The sequence below is a fragment of the Prinia subflava genome, chromosome 2, assembly GCF_021018805.1.
Source record: "Prinia subflava isolate CZ2003 ecotype Zambia chromosome 2, Cam_Psub_1.2, whole genome shotgun sequence".
In the NCBI taxonomy this organism is placed as follows: domain Eukaryota; kingdom Metazoa; phylum Chordata; class Aves; order Passeriformes; family Cisticolidae; genus Prinia; species Prinia subflava.
In genome coordinates, this window is record NC_086248.1 from 98008109 (window position 1) to 98025081 (window position 16973).

At 51.2% G+C, this 16973-nt stretch overlaps 1 protein-coding gene across 1 annotated transcript in view; it reads left to right on the top strand.

Annotated features, from left to right (window-relative positions):
- GALNT14 (polypeptide N-acetylgalactosaminyltransferase 14) overlaps positions 1 to 16973 on the top strand; it is a 94736-nt gene continuing 77763 nt past the window's right edge. Inside the window, exon 1 of the mRNA XM_063391160.1 lies at positions 1 to 296. Coding sequence (XP_063247230.1) covers positions 168 to 296 — 129 coding nt within the window. The 5' untranslated portion in view covers positions 1 to 167. The remainder of the gene's footprint in view (positions 297 to 16973) is intronic.

Here is a 16973-nt window from a genome sequence, read left to right on the forward strand (position 1 = left end):
TCCCCTGCAGAGCATGCACAGCCCGGGACTCGCATCGCCGGCTCCGAGGCGGGCGGGCGAGACCCTCCTCGCCGCCAGCCCCGCCGCCGCTGCCCGCCGAGCCGCCCGCGGCTCCCCGGTACCGCCGGCCCCCGGTGCCCCCGCCGGACTTTTCCCTCCTGCCGAGGATGAGGCGGCCGACGCGGCGGCTGGCGCTGTCTCTGCTGGGGGTGCTCTGGCTCGCCGCCCTCCTCCTCTTCTTCTTCGGGGCGCGGAGGAAGTTGGAGGCTGCGGAGCCCGAGGGACACACGCCGGAGGTAAGGCAGGGGCCGCGGGGCCGCGGCTGCTCCGGCGGGACTCGGGCGCGATGCCGCCGCCGCCCGGGGAAGAAGTTCCCGGCGGTTTTCGGGACCCCTAGCCCCATCGCGTTCCCCTTCAAGTTTGGTACCGGACCCGTGCCTTTGCGGGCGGGGGGAGGTACTGGGGCCATTTCCGTACCCCCCCGTCTTGGTTTCCCCCCTCCCTCCGCTCGGTCTCGGACAGCGGCAGCCCCAGCCGCCCCCCCCGCCCCGCCTCACCGGGGGCTGCGGCCGTCGGGGCTGCCCCGGGCGCGGGTCCCGCCGGCAGCTTGGAGCATCCCGGGCCTGGGGAGCGGGGGCACCGGGGCGCCCCAAGGAAACGAAACGCGTGGTTCGTGCCACGGGTGGGGGACCGGCGACTCCTTTCTCCCGTGGGGCACGCCGTGCTCCCGAGCCGTGCCCTGAAGGAGAAGGGCTCGATCCTGTCCGGGCTGAAAGCAGACGGGAGCAGGCTTGGATGGTCCGTGTTTCGGCTGGGCGAGCCCGCTTAAAGCGCGGGCTTTTCGCGGCTGGTTGTGGTGGGAGAGCGGGCACGGCAGGATGCTGCTGCCCTGGGAGCCCCAGCCGGGCGGGGAGGAGGGTACCAGTGCAATCGCCACTTTCTGCGTCGTGTCTGTGCCCTCGGAGTGACAGCACGGCAGAGATGCGAGGAGCACCTCGCTCCACACAGGGAGTGAATCCAAGGAGTTTCACTGCCCAAACGAAAAGCAGGGGAGCTGCGAAGAGCTTCGGCTGAACGGGGTCCCGGGTCCTCTCCTCCTCGGCTGAGAGCGGCTGGGGCTTAGCCGAGGGTTAACTTTCCAAAGGACATGGATAAGATGCTGCTTAGTTGTACTGTTGTAAATCTTGAATTAATTAATCCGGGTTAGAGCCCAGCTCCTGAAAATACACCGAGATTAGGGTTATTGTGGCAGAGGGAGGGTGTGAGCCCTCAGCCCCTTTTTTTTTGTGTCAGTGACACCCAGCAGTGTTTGGCCCACAATATATGCCACCTTTACATGTTCGCCACATCTTTGGAGTCTCATATATGTGTCTGTCACCTCAGCAACTGAATTAACGACCTGATTGGAAAAATAGAAGTCAGAACTCATAAAGCTTACTTTGATTTTTTTCATCCTCAGGAATTATTGGTTTTCCATGTTTTTTTTAAATAAAAATGATTGAGGCGGTTTCTTCAGGCTTTTGTAAATCTTTCAGTCCTAGAGGAAGGGAATGAATCTGTGTGACTTCAGGCCCCAAAAAGAAATAATTGTCTATAAATTTATTTATTTATTTAAGCGGGGGAAGGCAATAAATAAGCCAGTGAAAGCAGCTTTAGAAGACAAGTGCTTTCTTAACCAGAACTGTGCTTTGGTGTCGGAACTGTATTCGTAAAAAATGCAAAAAAAGTCCTCCCCTGTTTGACAGGGGCCACTATAATCTCCTTGGAATGAACCTTGTTTCTCGCTTAGCACCAGCTGCCGCTGAGTTGCTGCCATTTTGCAGCCCATTTTGACTTTCTGCTCCCATTCCAGGCTCCCCCCAGCTCTGGGTGTAGGTTGCTGAGGCTGTTACAGGCTGGTCTTGGCTCCCGCAGCAGGTGAAGGGAACTTCTGCCACACGGGATCCGTCCCCACGTTTCGAAGCTGCCACTGCCAAGTTGCCATAACTCCAGCAATCTGACTGCTTAAATTGCCTCTCCTTCATTTCTTCTGAATTTTCCATCCAAACAGTTGCATCCCCTTGAGATCCATGGAGTGCAGATTGTTTCTTATTTTTTAATGCATTGCATTTTTTGGCTTTGGAAACTGCTTTGGAGCAGTATGACTTATAAGCTGCTTACGAGCGTGGGGATGTGGTGTCACTTCAGTTAGCACTTGTGAATGGCTGCAGAGCTGACTGGGGTGCCAGAGATGGCAATGCTGTGGTCCAGAGAGGAGCCTGGTCCTGTGTCCTCTCGTCCTGGCCAGTGGCACTGGTGACATGTGCCACTGATGAAAACTCGAGCAGTTAAGGGTTGTCCCCCAAATTCCTTGAGAAACAAGAGGAGGTGGTGGACTGCTAACAGCAGCTCAAAAGTTGTAAGATGGCTACAGAGCAGAAATGGAGCAAATGCACATAAACTTTCCTGGCAGCATCTTCCAACCTGTTCCCTCCCCTTCTCTCCCAGCTGAGCTGTATTTCTGTGGACATGGGCAGACTGTGTATCATGCCTCACCTAGGTTTAACCTTCAGACCTTTCCAGTTGGGCTCCAGCTGGTAACGCTGCCTCCTGCCCCGTCCCGGCAGGCTCCCGGCAGGCTCCCGGCACACATCGATGCTGGAAGGCCGCGGAGCTCCCTGGCTGGCTGTGGCACACTGGAGCCCTGGTGAGAGCCAGCAGCGGAGCTGCTGCCCATGGAGGTGCTGCCCTTGGCTCCGTGGATGCCATCAATCACTGTTATTTTGGTCTGCACCCTGCCCCCTGCTTTGCCCCGAACCCTGAGCCAGGTCCAGGCCTCAGCTTCCCAAAGGAAGGCTTGTGATGTTTTGGTTGGAGCCGGAGGATCCTGTGTTTGGGTGGGCAGGGTCTCCAAGGGGCAGGACCTTGGTGTGAAGGGTCCGATGCAGTCTTTGAGTGCTTCCTTTGCCCAAAACACACTGCTGGCTTGGCATCTCGAGGACGTGGTGAAGGCAGGCGTTCAGGGAAGGTCCTGCAGCAGTAGCTGAGCTTTCCCGAGCTCATGCCCGAAGAGGTGGGTGCAGCAGTCTGTTGTAATTACCTTGGCTTCACCTCCCCATGTCATTTTCCCCCCTGTATTCCCCTGCAATCCATATCTGTGATCTCTCGCTGCTGCCCAGTGGCAGGCAGGCAAAGGGCCCCCCTTCTTGCCAGCCCTTGCTTCCCTCAATCCCTGTCACCTCCTTTCCCTCCTCCTCCCTGCTGCCCGCGGGCTGGTGGTACACGCCAGGGCGGCAGGAGCAGGTTGAGGCTGGATTTTAGGGTGTGGGAATCCCTCCTGGCTGTGAGGTGTAGCAACCTTGCAGGGCTGGTAGGGTACGGAAGAAAAAACTGGCCGTGTTTAGGACCGTGGAGTTGTTCCTGGGACAACTTCGCCGGTCCCTCCGGTGCTGTTTTGACTGCTGTTGCTTGGGGTTTGGGGGTTGTGTTTTGTCTCTTTTCCAAGGGGCAGATCAAGCCCTGTTGGTGCCGTAAGTCACACTCGCCCTTTCGCTGCCCTTTCTGCAGTCCTGTGACTTGGCTGGGAACGGGAGCCGCGGCAGCGCGCCTGCCTCTCCTGCCGGGAGCTCTGCCCGGCCGGTGCCTGCTGAGCAGCCGCGGGCTCAGCCTGCAGGGAGTCCAGCCTGATGGATGGGGCTGTAAGGACACGGGGCTGCCTGGGGTCACGCATCGGCTGAGACTCGGGGATGCCTCCTTCCTTCCCTGCCTTTTGGCGGAGAGTTTCGAAACACTTTGCAAGCTTTAATTAGTTCCAGCCTGTCTCCTTGTCCCGGCAGTTTTCCGGCTGGATAAACCAGGAGCCGGAGAGGCTAATTGAACTTTGTATCCTTCTGTCTCTGGTGGACTCTGGAGGAATTGTAATCATTTTATCCTCTTGGAAAATCAGGCTGCTACTGACCCACCTGAAGTCACCCAGGGCGGCCGTGGTGGGGCTTGGCATGTGCTCCAGTAATCCGGGCTCATGGCCCCGTGCTGCTGCCTGGCATCTCCCCTGCCTCCCTCTGATCCATCCCACTGCTCTGCTTTGAGGGTGGGGGTACATATAAACTAATAACTTAATTACATTAAGGAATAATGAGGGGAACTGATATGCGGGATTAATTACAAGCAAAATCCCAAATTAATTGTGAGGAGTACTTGTAGCTGGCTCTGCAGCAATGCTTTTCTGGTGTGCTGGCTCCTGTGTTCTGTGCCAGGCTGTGGCTGTGTGGCCCTGGGGGATGCTAATGAGGGAGCAGGAGATGAGTAGGTGGATGGCAAGCCCTTGGTCATGTCACTTCCTGCACCTGTATCAGACCACAGAGGCTGAGCCCTGCAGCAGGGAGGGGTTTTCAGGGGTCTGGGCTCCTGAGCTCCGAGCCAGCAGTGTGTGCAGGAGGGGCAGGAAGATAGTTTTCGTTTGGTTGGGGATTTTATTTCCCTTCATTCCTTCCTGCATGCTAGCTTGCTCCCTCTGATGAACGGCTGAAGCACAGCTGACAGCCTCTGGAGGGAAAGTGGGTCTGTGACAGGCTTGACTGCGGGAGAAAAGCTACAGAGGAAAAGTTTCCTTTATTAAAAAGTGACCTGTTCTACTTGACTTGTACCAGTGTTTGCAAAGCAGCGTCTCCTTTCTGAGTGTGCTCAGATGCAGCTGGGCAATGGCTCCTGCGAGATATGGAGAAGCTCAGCATCCTCCCTGCCTGCTCCAGGTGTTCCAGGGTGCTCAGCGCCCTGCAGGGTTGGACCTCAGTGGAAAGGGACCCTTGGCAGCTTTGTGCTTATGTGCCTTGCACCAGCCTGTGCTTCCTTCTGCATCATTGCCATCTAGAAAGCCTCAGCACCTGGAGCTCAGCTGACAGTCTCCAGATATTAAATTCCTGTCAGTTTTATAGCAGCAGAGCCACTTAACAGATTAAAATAACTGTGTATCCTGCAAAAATTCAGATCTTGACAATTAAGGGATTGAAGTGGCAAAGCTGTTGGGAACAAAAAAAAAAAAAAAAAAAAAAAAAAAAAAAAAAAAAAAAAAAAAAGGCAGAGCGTTTGATACCCAGGAAGCTTGTATTGATGGAGTCTGAGGACATGGATAGGTCCGGGATGTGAAAGAAGGGGTAACTTATTTCATGCTTTGTTGGTGAAATCCCACTCTGAAATCTCTAGGAGCAAAACCAGGCTTTCTAGGATGTGCAGAGCTTTGCTTGTGAAGGAGATGTGATGGAATCTAACTCCTCTCACTCTTGCTTGTGTGTTTAGCGCTGGATAAAACAGAAAGCCATGGCCAAGCTGCCCTCATCTGTGGCATCAGGCAGGACAGGTCTGGTGGAGCAGAGGTGAGGAAGTCACCTCGGTGACTGAACCAGCTGTGGACAAATGGTGAGCAGCCTGCCTGGTGCACCTCTTTTAATTAACCTGCCCACTGCACATTACAGCGCTCCCTGGGATACCTGTGGAACAATAACCAGTCAATGAAACCCCTCCTGATTTTTCACTGGTAATTGCAATGAATGAATTTTGCCTCCATTACATTCTGATGGAGCTCTGTGTTGCAGCTGTGACTGATGGGGGCATAAATATTGATTGAACAAGACCTGTTTGCTTTGCAAAACAGTGAGCATTGGAATGTACAGGTGCCTTTTTTAGCTTGGTGCTTTTAAAAGGGAGGGAAGGAGAGGAGGCAAGGATTCTGCTTCTCTCCTGGTAAGAGTATAAATAAATTTCTGTGCAGGTGGTATGTGTTTTGTTGACAAGAACTGTTGAGCACCAGAGGAAGAAAAATACTTTTTATTGTGTTCTGGAAGGATAAAAAGAGTTGGAAGAGTCCTGCTGCTACACTCTGAAGGGGTGTTAGAGGTGGTGATGCTCTGAGGGTGGGTTGGGCTCAGGAGTGTCGTTGCTTCTTCTGTCAGGGTCCCTGTGGAGCATGCTCCACGTGGAATTGCTCCAGGCTGCAGCATCCCTTTCCAGCTGGTGTGACATGGTGTGGGATCATCCTCTCCTAGGTAACAGGGATGGGCTCAAGCCCTTCTGTGCTGAGGGGTTTTTGGGAGGAGCTTTGCTGCTGTGTTTTTAGGAGGACTCAGCTCTGGCTCACAGCCTGGAACCCTTGGTGACCTTTAGGAGTGGGCTTGACAAAAGGGATCCCTACTTCCCGCTACGAACAGGGAAGTCTTCAAAATCAGCTCTGTGTCTGCAGGCCAAGGCTTCAGAGACACAGCACATATGTTGAGGTACCTCCATGCTTGAGAAAGATGTTGACTATCAGGGAAGATGTTCTGTCCTATTTAATCTTTTACCACATCAGATATGCACAGAGTTGGATTGTTTACTCAAAAAACTCACTGTTTTCTCCTCGCTCTTCCTTTCCTTGATAAGAAAGCATCATCCTGATTTATTTTGATGGGCTCATGGCCCAGGGCCTGTCTTGGCTGGGTTTACTTCTTGCTCTGCTGAGACATCTCTTCTGGCTCTGCAACGTGACCTGTGCCTCCCCACGGGCAGGGGACTCGGCACATGGGATGGCTGCAGGGTGAGAGCTATAAATGGGAATACTGTGCCTGGGGAAGGCAGGTCCAGGGAGCATTTTATGGTACTATGACTAGAAATTTTCTGTGCCTCCTGAAGCTGAGAGGTTGGTTGTATGTGCAGAGACCAAGGCAGAGCGTGGAGGGCACACTCTGCTGAGCTGCTGTGGCTCTGCAGGTGTGACCTGGGTGAGCTCCAGCATGGGAAGGGCACTGTCAGGAGATGCAGCCTTGCAAATAACACTGTCTTGTGATCACTCGTGAATGCAGATGCAGCGTTATTGTCCCAAGCTGACAAATCCCTGTGAAACTGAATACTGGGGGGGTTGTGTGCCCAGTGTTCTTCTTGGGTCCGTGGATGTGTGTGTTCTGTGTGCACAGCTCATGGGATGCCACTTTGGTACCCCTGGGTGTGTTCTCTGTGCTGTGATCTCTTTGCCCGTGGGAAAACCAAGCTTGGAAGAAGTTGTGAAAATGCAAAAGCAACGTACTCCGCCTGGGAGAGCCCCGTCTGTGAGGGCAGGCCAGCATTTGGTGCAATAAAACCAATTAAGGGGAGCGTATCTGTGGAGAAAGCAGAAGTAGGATCTGTTTAAGGAAGACGTTTGCGTGAAGGAGTAATTACGTGCAGCCTAACGACAAAGGGTGCAGCGGATTGACTATTAATTGGAGTAGCAGGAGCGGGAGATTGCTGGCGTTAGCTGTGTGTTTCTTGCTGGCTTCCTCCTGTTTAAAGAAGGAAGGGGTGAGGAGCAGATGATGGGGGGGAGTTTGCTCTCAATCCACTTTCCTGTGCAATGAAAAAGCCATTTCTCCCCCTTTCTCTCACAGCAAAATGTTCAGATTTTGCCAGCGACACTTAGTGCAGTTGCTTACTAAGCTGCAATTAAATTGATTTCCCACCCTCTTTACCCTTTTTGGTTCCAGAATCTCAGCAGGAATCAGTGTTACAGGAAGAGTAAGCCAAGGAGGAGATCTTGAGCCCCATCTTCTGCTCATCTAAATCGCTATTGCTCCGCTCTTTGTATGTATTTCCAGAGGAGTTGGGGAAGTGAGGCTGCCTAGGTATAGGTTTTACCAAATAGCTGCTGCTGGGGTGGGAAGGGCAGCTGTAGGTCAGGCTGGATCAGTCTGTAGGGTACCTGGAAAGCCTCCTGCTGTGGGATGGGCATTGGGTGTCCTGAGAGTGGCTGTGGCTCTGGTGTCAGTGGCACAGAGTTGCTGGGAGGAGCACGGGGAGGGTTTCTTGTCCTTAACATCTGCCTTTGGAAAATGATCAGAGGTGACAAGTTCAGCAGGAGTTCCCCCCTTTGTTCATGGAGGCAACGTTGGTTGTACTGATAGTTTGCCTCAATCCTGCTGTTTGGAAACCCCTTATGAACCTTGATTAAGCCTTCCTGCAGCTTGGGAGAGTGAGAGGTGTGGTGGTCCTTCGTGGGTCATTGGAGAGGTGTTGGAGTAAGGGATGATGTGCCACTGTCACTTCTTCACGGGGGTACTGTCCCCAGACAGCAGGTGTGCAGATGGATGGTGCTGGGAGGGTGTGGCAGGGCTTGTGTCCCCCACCAAACCTGCCTTGCTACACATAGGCAGGAATTAGGGATGATTTACTGCAAAGCAGCTTGAGCTCCAGCTTTGTGATATTATTTGGAGGAGCAAGTGAGCTAATGATTGCATCTCATCTCGGAAAGTACTGCGGGAAGTGCAGTGCCAGGAGAGAATTGATTCAGAAGGAAAACAGGTTCATTTTCAGATCCGGCTGAAAGATGAGGGAAAGAGATATTCTCCTTTATTTGTTTTCTCATTTTTTTTAGTTTTTGGGTTTTTTCCCCTCAATCTCAAGTGAGACTGAGGGTCTTAGCCTTTGCCTCCTTGGTTTTCCTGTGGAAACACCAGCAATAAACCTGATTGGAAAGTGATGCGAGAAGAGCAGGGTTCATGCGGTGCAAAAACAAATGAGCTATGAAATCACCCTCTATTCTCTAAACATTATTCACAGAGCCAGGAAAATTGAGACTGATGATTCTTTTTCTTTTGAAGCCACTGAAGGAGTAAGTCCAAAGGATGTGATTTGGCCCATGCCAGGAGAGAAAGGCTGCTTTGTCCTGGCTTTCCAAATAGCTTTGCCTGCATTTAGACACACACCATTTCCTCCTCAAGGACCACCGTCGGTGTCCGCCAGTTACAACCACACCTCATAACCCATTATGGAGACGCACGGCTCGCAAATCAGACATGAATATGTTCAGTGGTGCGGGCCTTGGCTGCAGCCCCCCCGGCTGGATGGAGTTCGTGCACATCTTTTCTTGCTTGTGTGTTGAATTTTTAGTTGCTTGTTGTTAGGTGAGATGGAGAAAAGATGAGAGGGGAGGAGTTACAGGTGTGAGCAGACTCACTTTCAGTGGATGGCTTAGTTCTTCTTACAAAACAGATTTTAAAACCAAGTATTTTTATTTAAATGAAGTTTTTTCATCTGAGTCTAGGTAATCTTCTTTACTCAGTGGGTTGATTCAGGATCATTCAGGATAGAATAATATCCTCTGATATGCTTTGGGATCTGCCTTGGGGGATGTTTGGGATGCAGCCCTTTGTGCTTTGACGTTGCCTAGATGAAGGGCAACACTCAGGGTCTGGTTGGGCAAAGTGGGTGGTTTTTCCAGTGAGGTGGACAGTGGGAAGACACTGGGAGCTGCTGGACCTATTGGGTGGGAGCCAAGTGGGAAAGCAGACTTCTGTAGCATGGTCCTGCCTTCAACAGGCTTGGAGCTGGATGGAGAAGGAGCAGGGAGGAGTTGTGGCATTCATAATGCCCGTTGCATTTTCCTGGTGCCATAATACAGTGTAATTTGGAGAGAGGCAGACTCAAATATGCATTACTCAGCCATCTGCTGCTGCTACTGGGATCCAAATGGATGAATATACACATAGTGCTCGGAGTTAAACCATGTACAGTGTGTAGGCTGCATATGTGTCTGTTTGCTCTCGGTGGTACAGCAAAACACTTTGTGAAGAAGAACCTCCTGTCCTGCCCTCCCATCCTGCAGGATGATCTTTGGTTTAAGTCTCTTCAGAGAAAAAAGAACCAACCCCTGTGCATCCCTTGGGGGTGTGCCCTCAGCCCAGCAGTGTGCTGGCAGCCTGTCTGCTGGCCATGGCGTGAGAGGAGCTGATTTTGGGGTGGAGACCCCTGGCAGAGGTGATGTGCGAAGGGCTTGATCAGGAGGACTAGAAACAGTGAGAAAGTGAAATATCTGAAATTTGAAATTAGACTTACAAGTGACGAAAAGGGGAATTGAATGATGAGAGAAGGGTTATGTTGCTTGGTGACATGGCCTGTGTTATTGCGCCTGGGCGTGGATGTGTCTCCTCAGCAGGGACCTCCTGGATGCAGCTGTGCGCTCAGGAAACACGGCGTTTCCAAAAAGCAAACATAAAATATAAACACAGTCTTCCTTGCGAGGTGACAGCGAGCTCCAGCAGGCATCTGAATGCTGGGGAAGGTCGTTCAGGTGTTCTTCACCCGAGGCACTGTGGGATTCAGCAAGGTGAGGACACCTTTCCTCCTGAAGGCAATGTCAGCAAAGGAAAGTCAGTTCCAATTTGGCCTTTGCAGGCAGAAGCTCTGCTCGCATGGGGGGAGCAGCAGGAAATCGTGTTGGTGCTTTATGGCACCAGCTGCTGGAAGGTGGAGGGCAGTCAGCCTTCCCCAACAGGCACAGGGGGTGTTCTGGAAAATGGGATTTCCTTGCTCTTGGTGCCTGACTGCACCCTTGGGAGCACAGCTCCTGCTGCCACCATCGTGGCCAAATCTGGACTCTGTGAATGAAAGAGAAGTTTCATTCACAGAAGTGAAGCCCCTCTCTGCTGTGTAACCAAACCTTTGCACATCTTCTGTTTACCCAGAGCGTTGTGCTGGGACAGCAGTCGTAGCACTGGGGCAGAGCTGGTGCAGCAGCAGGTGCAGGCCCAGCACAGGGATTTGCCCGTGTGATAGCTGGAAATTAACTCATTAAATAAAGTAATTTGCACCTTTTAATCTCCATGATTCCTGCGTGTGTGCACCTGTATTTAGGAGAAGAGCTTATTCTGCTTCAATTAATTTTATATCAATATAAGCTGAATAATTAAAGGTGTGAATGAAAGGCCAGGTAGCTAATTCCCTTCCCTCTGGTGCACAGGCTGCACTGAGATAACCTGGAAGAGGGAGCTCCTGGCAGTGCAGGTGTTAGTCCAGCTGAAACAGCCAAACAGCTCTGAGTTTCTATATGTAAATATCAACTGGGATCAACCAATTTTTGATGCCGGTCTCTTCATATTGATCTCGGTTTGTGCATTGGCACCTGCGTGTGTGTGGCTTTGGGCAACCCGGCATTTCCCTGTCTGAATGCAGGCTTGGCTCTCAAGATGCTCTCCCCATCTTCAGGCAGAACTCAGCCATTACTGAGAGGTAAAGCAGATAAATTCACCCTTTTTTTTCCCTGGTTTCTGAAAGCTGTATTTCAAGTCTGTAGGCCAGGAGTGGCTGTGTTTCATTACAGTAGGATGCTGTAGGTAACTGGCCATTTCTGCCTCAAAATCACAGGGAACTTTACAGAATTGTATTAATCCAATGAAAGAGCAAAAACTTCCGAAGTGTAAAAGCTGGAGACATTTCTTCTTTGAGAACAAACTAATGCTTGACCTAAAAAGTAGGATCTGTCTCAAGTCCTGAGGCGCAGCTAAACTCATGCCATGCTCAGGATTTCTTCTCCTTCCCCAGTAATCCTTTCCCAATGCATCAGACAGGTACAGGAGATTAATTTGCTCAAGCTCTTAATGTTTGCTCCATGTTACAGGGACCCAAATTCCACAAGAGGCTGGCTTTCACTAAAGGAGGCTCTCAAGCCACCCAGTGCATCCCAGTGTGTGCTTAAGGGCTTTTGCCCCGTGGGATTTGGTTTGGAGAGAAGGCATGGGGAAACCAGCGCTCACTTTTCTGTAAGCAGGGCTGATTTCAGTGCCATAAAGAGCATGGGGAAGTTTGATAATCCAGCAGCATGGTTCAGTACCTTCCCTCATGCTGCCTGGCGTGTTCTTGCAAGGAGCCACAGTGTGATTACAAGGGCTGTTAAATGCCCTTAATATTCACGCTGCTGGAGGGAGCATTACTCCTGCCGGCTCTGCTGTCTGCTGCTGTTTGCAGTAGCATTGCATTGATGATTAAATCCCCAATGCCGCAGTGAGTAGTGTGTGAAGACCCTCCAGCCAGGAGATGCAAAGGCAGAGTTAAATCTCTCCTGTTTGTCCACTTCTTTTTTTTTTTACTGTCTCTTAACAACATTTTTTTAAGCAAACAAAGCACAGTGGAACAGTTTGGAGCCATGAAACAAGATGGGAAATGAGCCCCTTGCAGAGAGGTTAAGAGAACAGGGCATGGGCACTGTGAGGGCTCAGGGCAGGCCATGCTTGATGCAGCAGTGGTTTGCATGCTTCTTCCCATCCTCTTTTCAGGCACAGATGGGAGAAGCAGCAAACTGAGTAATACATATTTGTGTATATACACTGGTGTGTACTTGGTGGTTTAGCAGAGCAGGGAGAGGCAGGGGGATGCTGTGACTGTGGTGTGGAGAGGCCTTTGGAACTGAAGCTAGCGGTTGGTTGTTGTGAGAGAGCCCTGTTGCATCCTAACCTCTTCCGGGTGCTCAAGGGAGCTGCTCCCACTTGGTGTTGGGTTTGGAGAGTGTTTGTTCCCCAAACACTGCCTGCCATGCAGTGCACCTGTGCATGCGTGCCTGCACCACTGCCACAGCTCCCGTGTTTCCTTGTCTGGCACTGGGATGCAGCTATTTCTCCAACAAAGCCTTGTCCCTCATGAGCAGCCTCAGCTGCCTCAGACAATTTTCAGTATGCCAGGTATTTTAGGGAAAAGAGCCAAAAGCAGATTCTTGGCACCCTGTTCCACTTGCTGGTCTGCTTTGCCTCCCTCTCTGTCCCCCAGGGCTGCGCTTGCACTTCCTTGTGTGCCTTCCTGCTCACCCTCAGGTATCGCAAGCAGGTGGCTTGTCTTGGGTGTCCCCACATTTCCTATTTGGCCCAAAATGTGCAGTGTCCATCCAGCCATAAAGACTTGGATTTTGCTTATAGGGCTAGGGGCCCATAATCTTCAGTGGTTGTTTGGGAGAGAAGTACTGAGCCGAGCATCCTCAGCTGCAGGGAAATGCTGGGGACTTCCCCAAGGCCGGGCCCTGCAGCGCTTACAGCAGCCCCCTTTTCTGCACAGGTATTGATGGCTGGGGAAGGCTGGCACCTCCACAGGTGCCTTGTTTCCGTGGCCTGCCCTGCGGGGCGTGGGTGAGGAGCCCTGACAGGGGGGCCATTAGCGGAGCTGTCGGGCAATCGCTCCCCGTCGCTTTGAGTTAGGGAGAGCAGGTGCCGGGGACGCCTGGCTGGGCGCCGGCGCGAGCTGCGCTCAGGGTTCGCAGCTCAGCCTCCATTGATTTCTGAGCTTGTCACGCTGTTCATTAGGAGAGGGAGAGCAAACGAGGTGCTCGGCAGCAGTGCTCCGAGTCGATCCCGATGGAGTAGGTTTCTCCGCTCCCTGTTTAGGGGCAAAAAAAAAAAAATTTCCCCAAGTCTCCTCCACTCGTAGAGTCTTCAGGCTCAAACCTCCTGTTTTCCAGGAGTGCCTGGCAGGACATGTCCATCTGCCCTGGCACTGCCCTGTCCTTGCAGTCATGCTGTGTGGAGAGGGTGTGCAGAAAGTTGTGCTGCTGGTGCTTTTGCTTGTGGGATGATGTTGTTCCCTGTCCCTCTCTCTTGTCCTTCCAGGTCCACACAGCTGGGTCCCTGTTGCATGCCGAGCTTGCTGTGTCTCTTTTTCATGCTGGAGCTGCATTGATCGAGGCAGTAAATCAGCTGGCTGGTGCTGTGGATATAAATGATGGATGTAAAGAACCAAGGGGTAGAAGAGGAAAAAATAAATGAGGGGGGAAACAGACGGAAAAATTGGGAAGAAAACAACGTACTCAACAATGGATGGGCTATGAGATGAAATATCTACCTTGGCCAAGGTCCCTCAGCACAGCAGCATGGCCCTAGGAATGGCTGGAGGTGCTGCAAGGGGACCTGCTGTGGGAGGAAAATGGGGTTCCTGTGCAAGCAGAGCTGTGCTGGCACCCCGCCTTCTCCCCACACTTGCTGACAGCAGCTAATGGATGGTGGAGATAAGGATGGAAGCTGGTATCCGCCACGTGGGCAGCGCCGCAGGGCTGGATAGAGGGCACCAAATGGAGCTAAATCACAGGCCAATTTATAGTCTTGCTGGCTACAGCTGCAGGGGAAGTTTGAGATACTATTGTTTGAATGTCTCTGCAGCTCTTAAGGTTGCAACCCCTTCATTTGCTTTCTGCCTTAGCTGGGTTTCTTTTTTTTTAGTTTTAAAGCACTTTCCTGCCAGTGAAAGGCTGAAAGCCCCCAAGGCTTAAGCCTTCTCCTGATTTCAGCAGTTTCTGGGTCCTTGAGCTGCCTGTACTCTGTCCCTCAGCCCTGGCCCGTGCTCTGGGGACGTAGAAGGAAGTTTGGAGCTGAGTCAGTGGCATCTCCACCAGTGGAGTTGTTATCCAGCTGAACAGAGCCTGTCAGTTCCCCATGGGCCACAAACCAGATGTTGTGTGGCAGTGATTTAAAGTCTCTGTCATTTAGAGACAAATCAGTGATAATGAGTCTCTTTTTATAGAGAGGGACTTTGAGGCACGGGAAGATTTAATGGCAGACGCTTTGTAAAATTAGCTACTTAGCTAACTTTAGCAAAATCTTAGCCAAATTAACTAAAAATGAGCTAAATTCAGCTAAAATCATTGGAGAATTGTCCGTCTGGATGGGGGAAAGCAGAAATTGAAGGGGAAAGTGAAGCGTTAGTCGCACTGATGAAGTTGTAATACCAGTTGGTAGTTCAGGAATGTGCCTCTGCTTTGGGTATGCTGCTGAGTTTTGAGTGTCTCATTGGGACAGGTCTGGGTTGGATTAAGGTGGATGGTGGGAAGTTATTTGCAGGAAGATAAGAGTAATTTCTTTGTGGACCTCACTGCTGCCAGGCTTTTGTGGCGTGAAGCACTTGATGGCTGGCAGCAGGAGGATTCGGTGCCTTCATGGTCACCCTCAGCCACAGCTGTTGTAAGGGGAGGAAAAAGATGGGGGGAAAATGTGTCTCGTGATTCGAGATGGTATCTTGAGGGCAGAAAAGTGGGGCAGAGCATCACTCCTAGGGGAGCTGTGTGTGGCTGCCAGTGCAGAGAGGTCTGCACCTTCCTGCCCTGTGTTGGAGGCAAGGTGGTAGGTTGGATGGGTCGGGAATGATTCGTTTTCTGAGGTTTGGTATGGAGAAGAAACAGGGCTGTTGTAGTCTTGTGCCCTTGGAAGTGAAATACGAGGAAGGAGCGATGAAGAAAAGCCTCCAAAGTGGCTGAAGGAGGAGGTGAAAGAGGGTAAGATGAAATCCAATTCTGTGTGCCTGGCTGTTGGCCAGGAGGATGTGGTGAACTTCTGCTGTGTGCCTCGGGATCTGTCATGACCAGGAGCACTTAGGAGCTATTTTTCCTCCAGCAGAGCTACATCTTTCTGCAGATGTTAAGTTGACAGAAACAAGATGGATTGCTGCAGAAGTACAAAGGGCTTGGATGTACATTTTTTCCCTTTATCCCAATTTATGTTCGAGATAGTTGTAAGCCCCATGGAAAATTATCCCTGGTAGAGGATCTGGTGATGTGCTAGTGGCTTTCTGGCCTTTGGCTTTTCCTGGAGACAGTTCCAGTGGACTAGCCAAGGGTGTCAGTGTTACTGGCCAGCAGTGGTGATGCCAGTCCATGGGGTCCCCATCTCCTCCTGCATTAGCTAGTAAGCTTATGGATCAGGAGGGACTGGAGTTGTGGTTTTGTGGACTGTGCATGCTTGAGCTGGCTCTTACCTGCCCAGCTTTTTTCAGCCCTTTGAGCTGGCAGAGTCATTTTATCCAAGTGGTGCAGAATCAGGAGGGCGTGTGCCAGGGGAAGCCGTGTGGAAGCAGCCCTGCCTCCAGCAGGGGGGCTGGGAACCACAAAGTGGGACCTAAGGCAAACCCTGGAGCCTGCAGCCCTGGGAGGTGAGAAGGGAATGCAGAGCTGTGCAGAGTGGTGCAGGGGTTTGCTCAGCACTCCCAGCTGGCTTCTGGGACAGGAATCACTGCCAGGTTTTCAGAAAAGTGGTCTTGGAAGAAATACGTAGAGGCAGAAATCTTAATGATCTCTCAGTTTGGAGACTGTACTGATAAACTGATGTCTTCAGGAGTGACAAACAGATTGTGCAGTTTTTGTGCTTCCTCCAGAAAAAACCAACGCCTAAATCCCAAAAACTAACACCCTGCCATTTAACGTGGTGGGTAGGGCAAGGAAGAAATACATCTCTGTTTCATTCACTTTCATTAAATATGTTGTCAGGTAGCATTGTTTAGTTTAGGAATTCATTTTTCCTCTCTGGAATCCCTCCAGTGACAGCAGTCCCCGTGCTGGCTGGGCAGACTCTGGCAGAGGATTTGGCAGGGCTGGCAGTGTTCCATGTGGGTGAATGTGACACACAGTTTCAGTTCAATTGCACCTGTGCTGGGCAGAGGGGCTGGTGTCCCACCCTAACCTTGATCTTCGTTTTCCTCCTGCACTTCCAGTGTGCCCAGCAGGAATGTGGGGCAGCTGGGACAGCTCTCACAAGCCAGTGTTGTTCTTTTGGGTTTGTGGGTAATAATGAGCTGCCGTGGGAAATTGCAGTTTCTTTTCAAGCAATCTTCTCTACGAAAGTCCCCTTGAATTTAATGAAGACTTAGCAAGTTGTTGCTGCAATTTTTACGCTGGCATATAGATATCCATAAAAGAGCCCTCCCGTAAATGGAACAGAGAGGAAACCATTCATTTTAGCGTCTGTGCATTTATGGATTGATTTTTACAGAATCCTATTAGTTTCACTGCCAGTAAATGGCATGAGGACTCTATTTCAAACCAGACAATGTCAAGATATAGAGGTGGGCATTAAATATCATCCCACCTGTTGCTGTTCAGCTATGATCTGTGTCTGAGCAGAATGTAATGGCAGAGGCCAGGAATGCCAAGTCGATCTCTTCCAGCTCTATGCTTAGTAAAATCATTAGGAGCCACGATAACATAAGAGGCTGGCCTTCCACTGTTTCAACAGCCCATTAAATGCATCTAATCATTTATGTGCAAGGCTTTCTTAAAAGCAAAGGAATACTCTCCTGTAACTGTTCCTGGTGCTGCTTGTGAGAAAAGAATGATTTATAAAACTCATCCTAAATAAACAAGCTAGATAAAACAAAAAAAACCCACCCCATCCCCATAAGCCACAGATTCACACACTTCCCCAAAGTGTAGACAGTTTCTAGATTTTTTTTCATCCCCTTCTGTCAGGTAG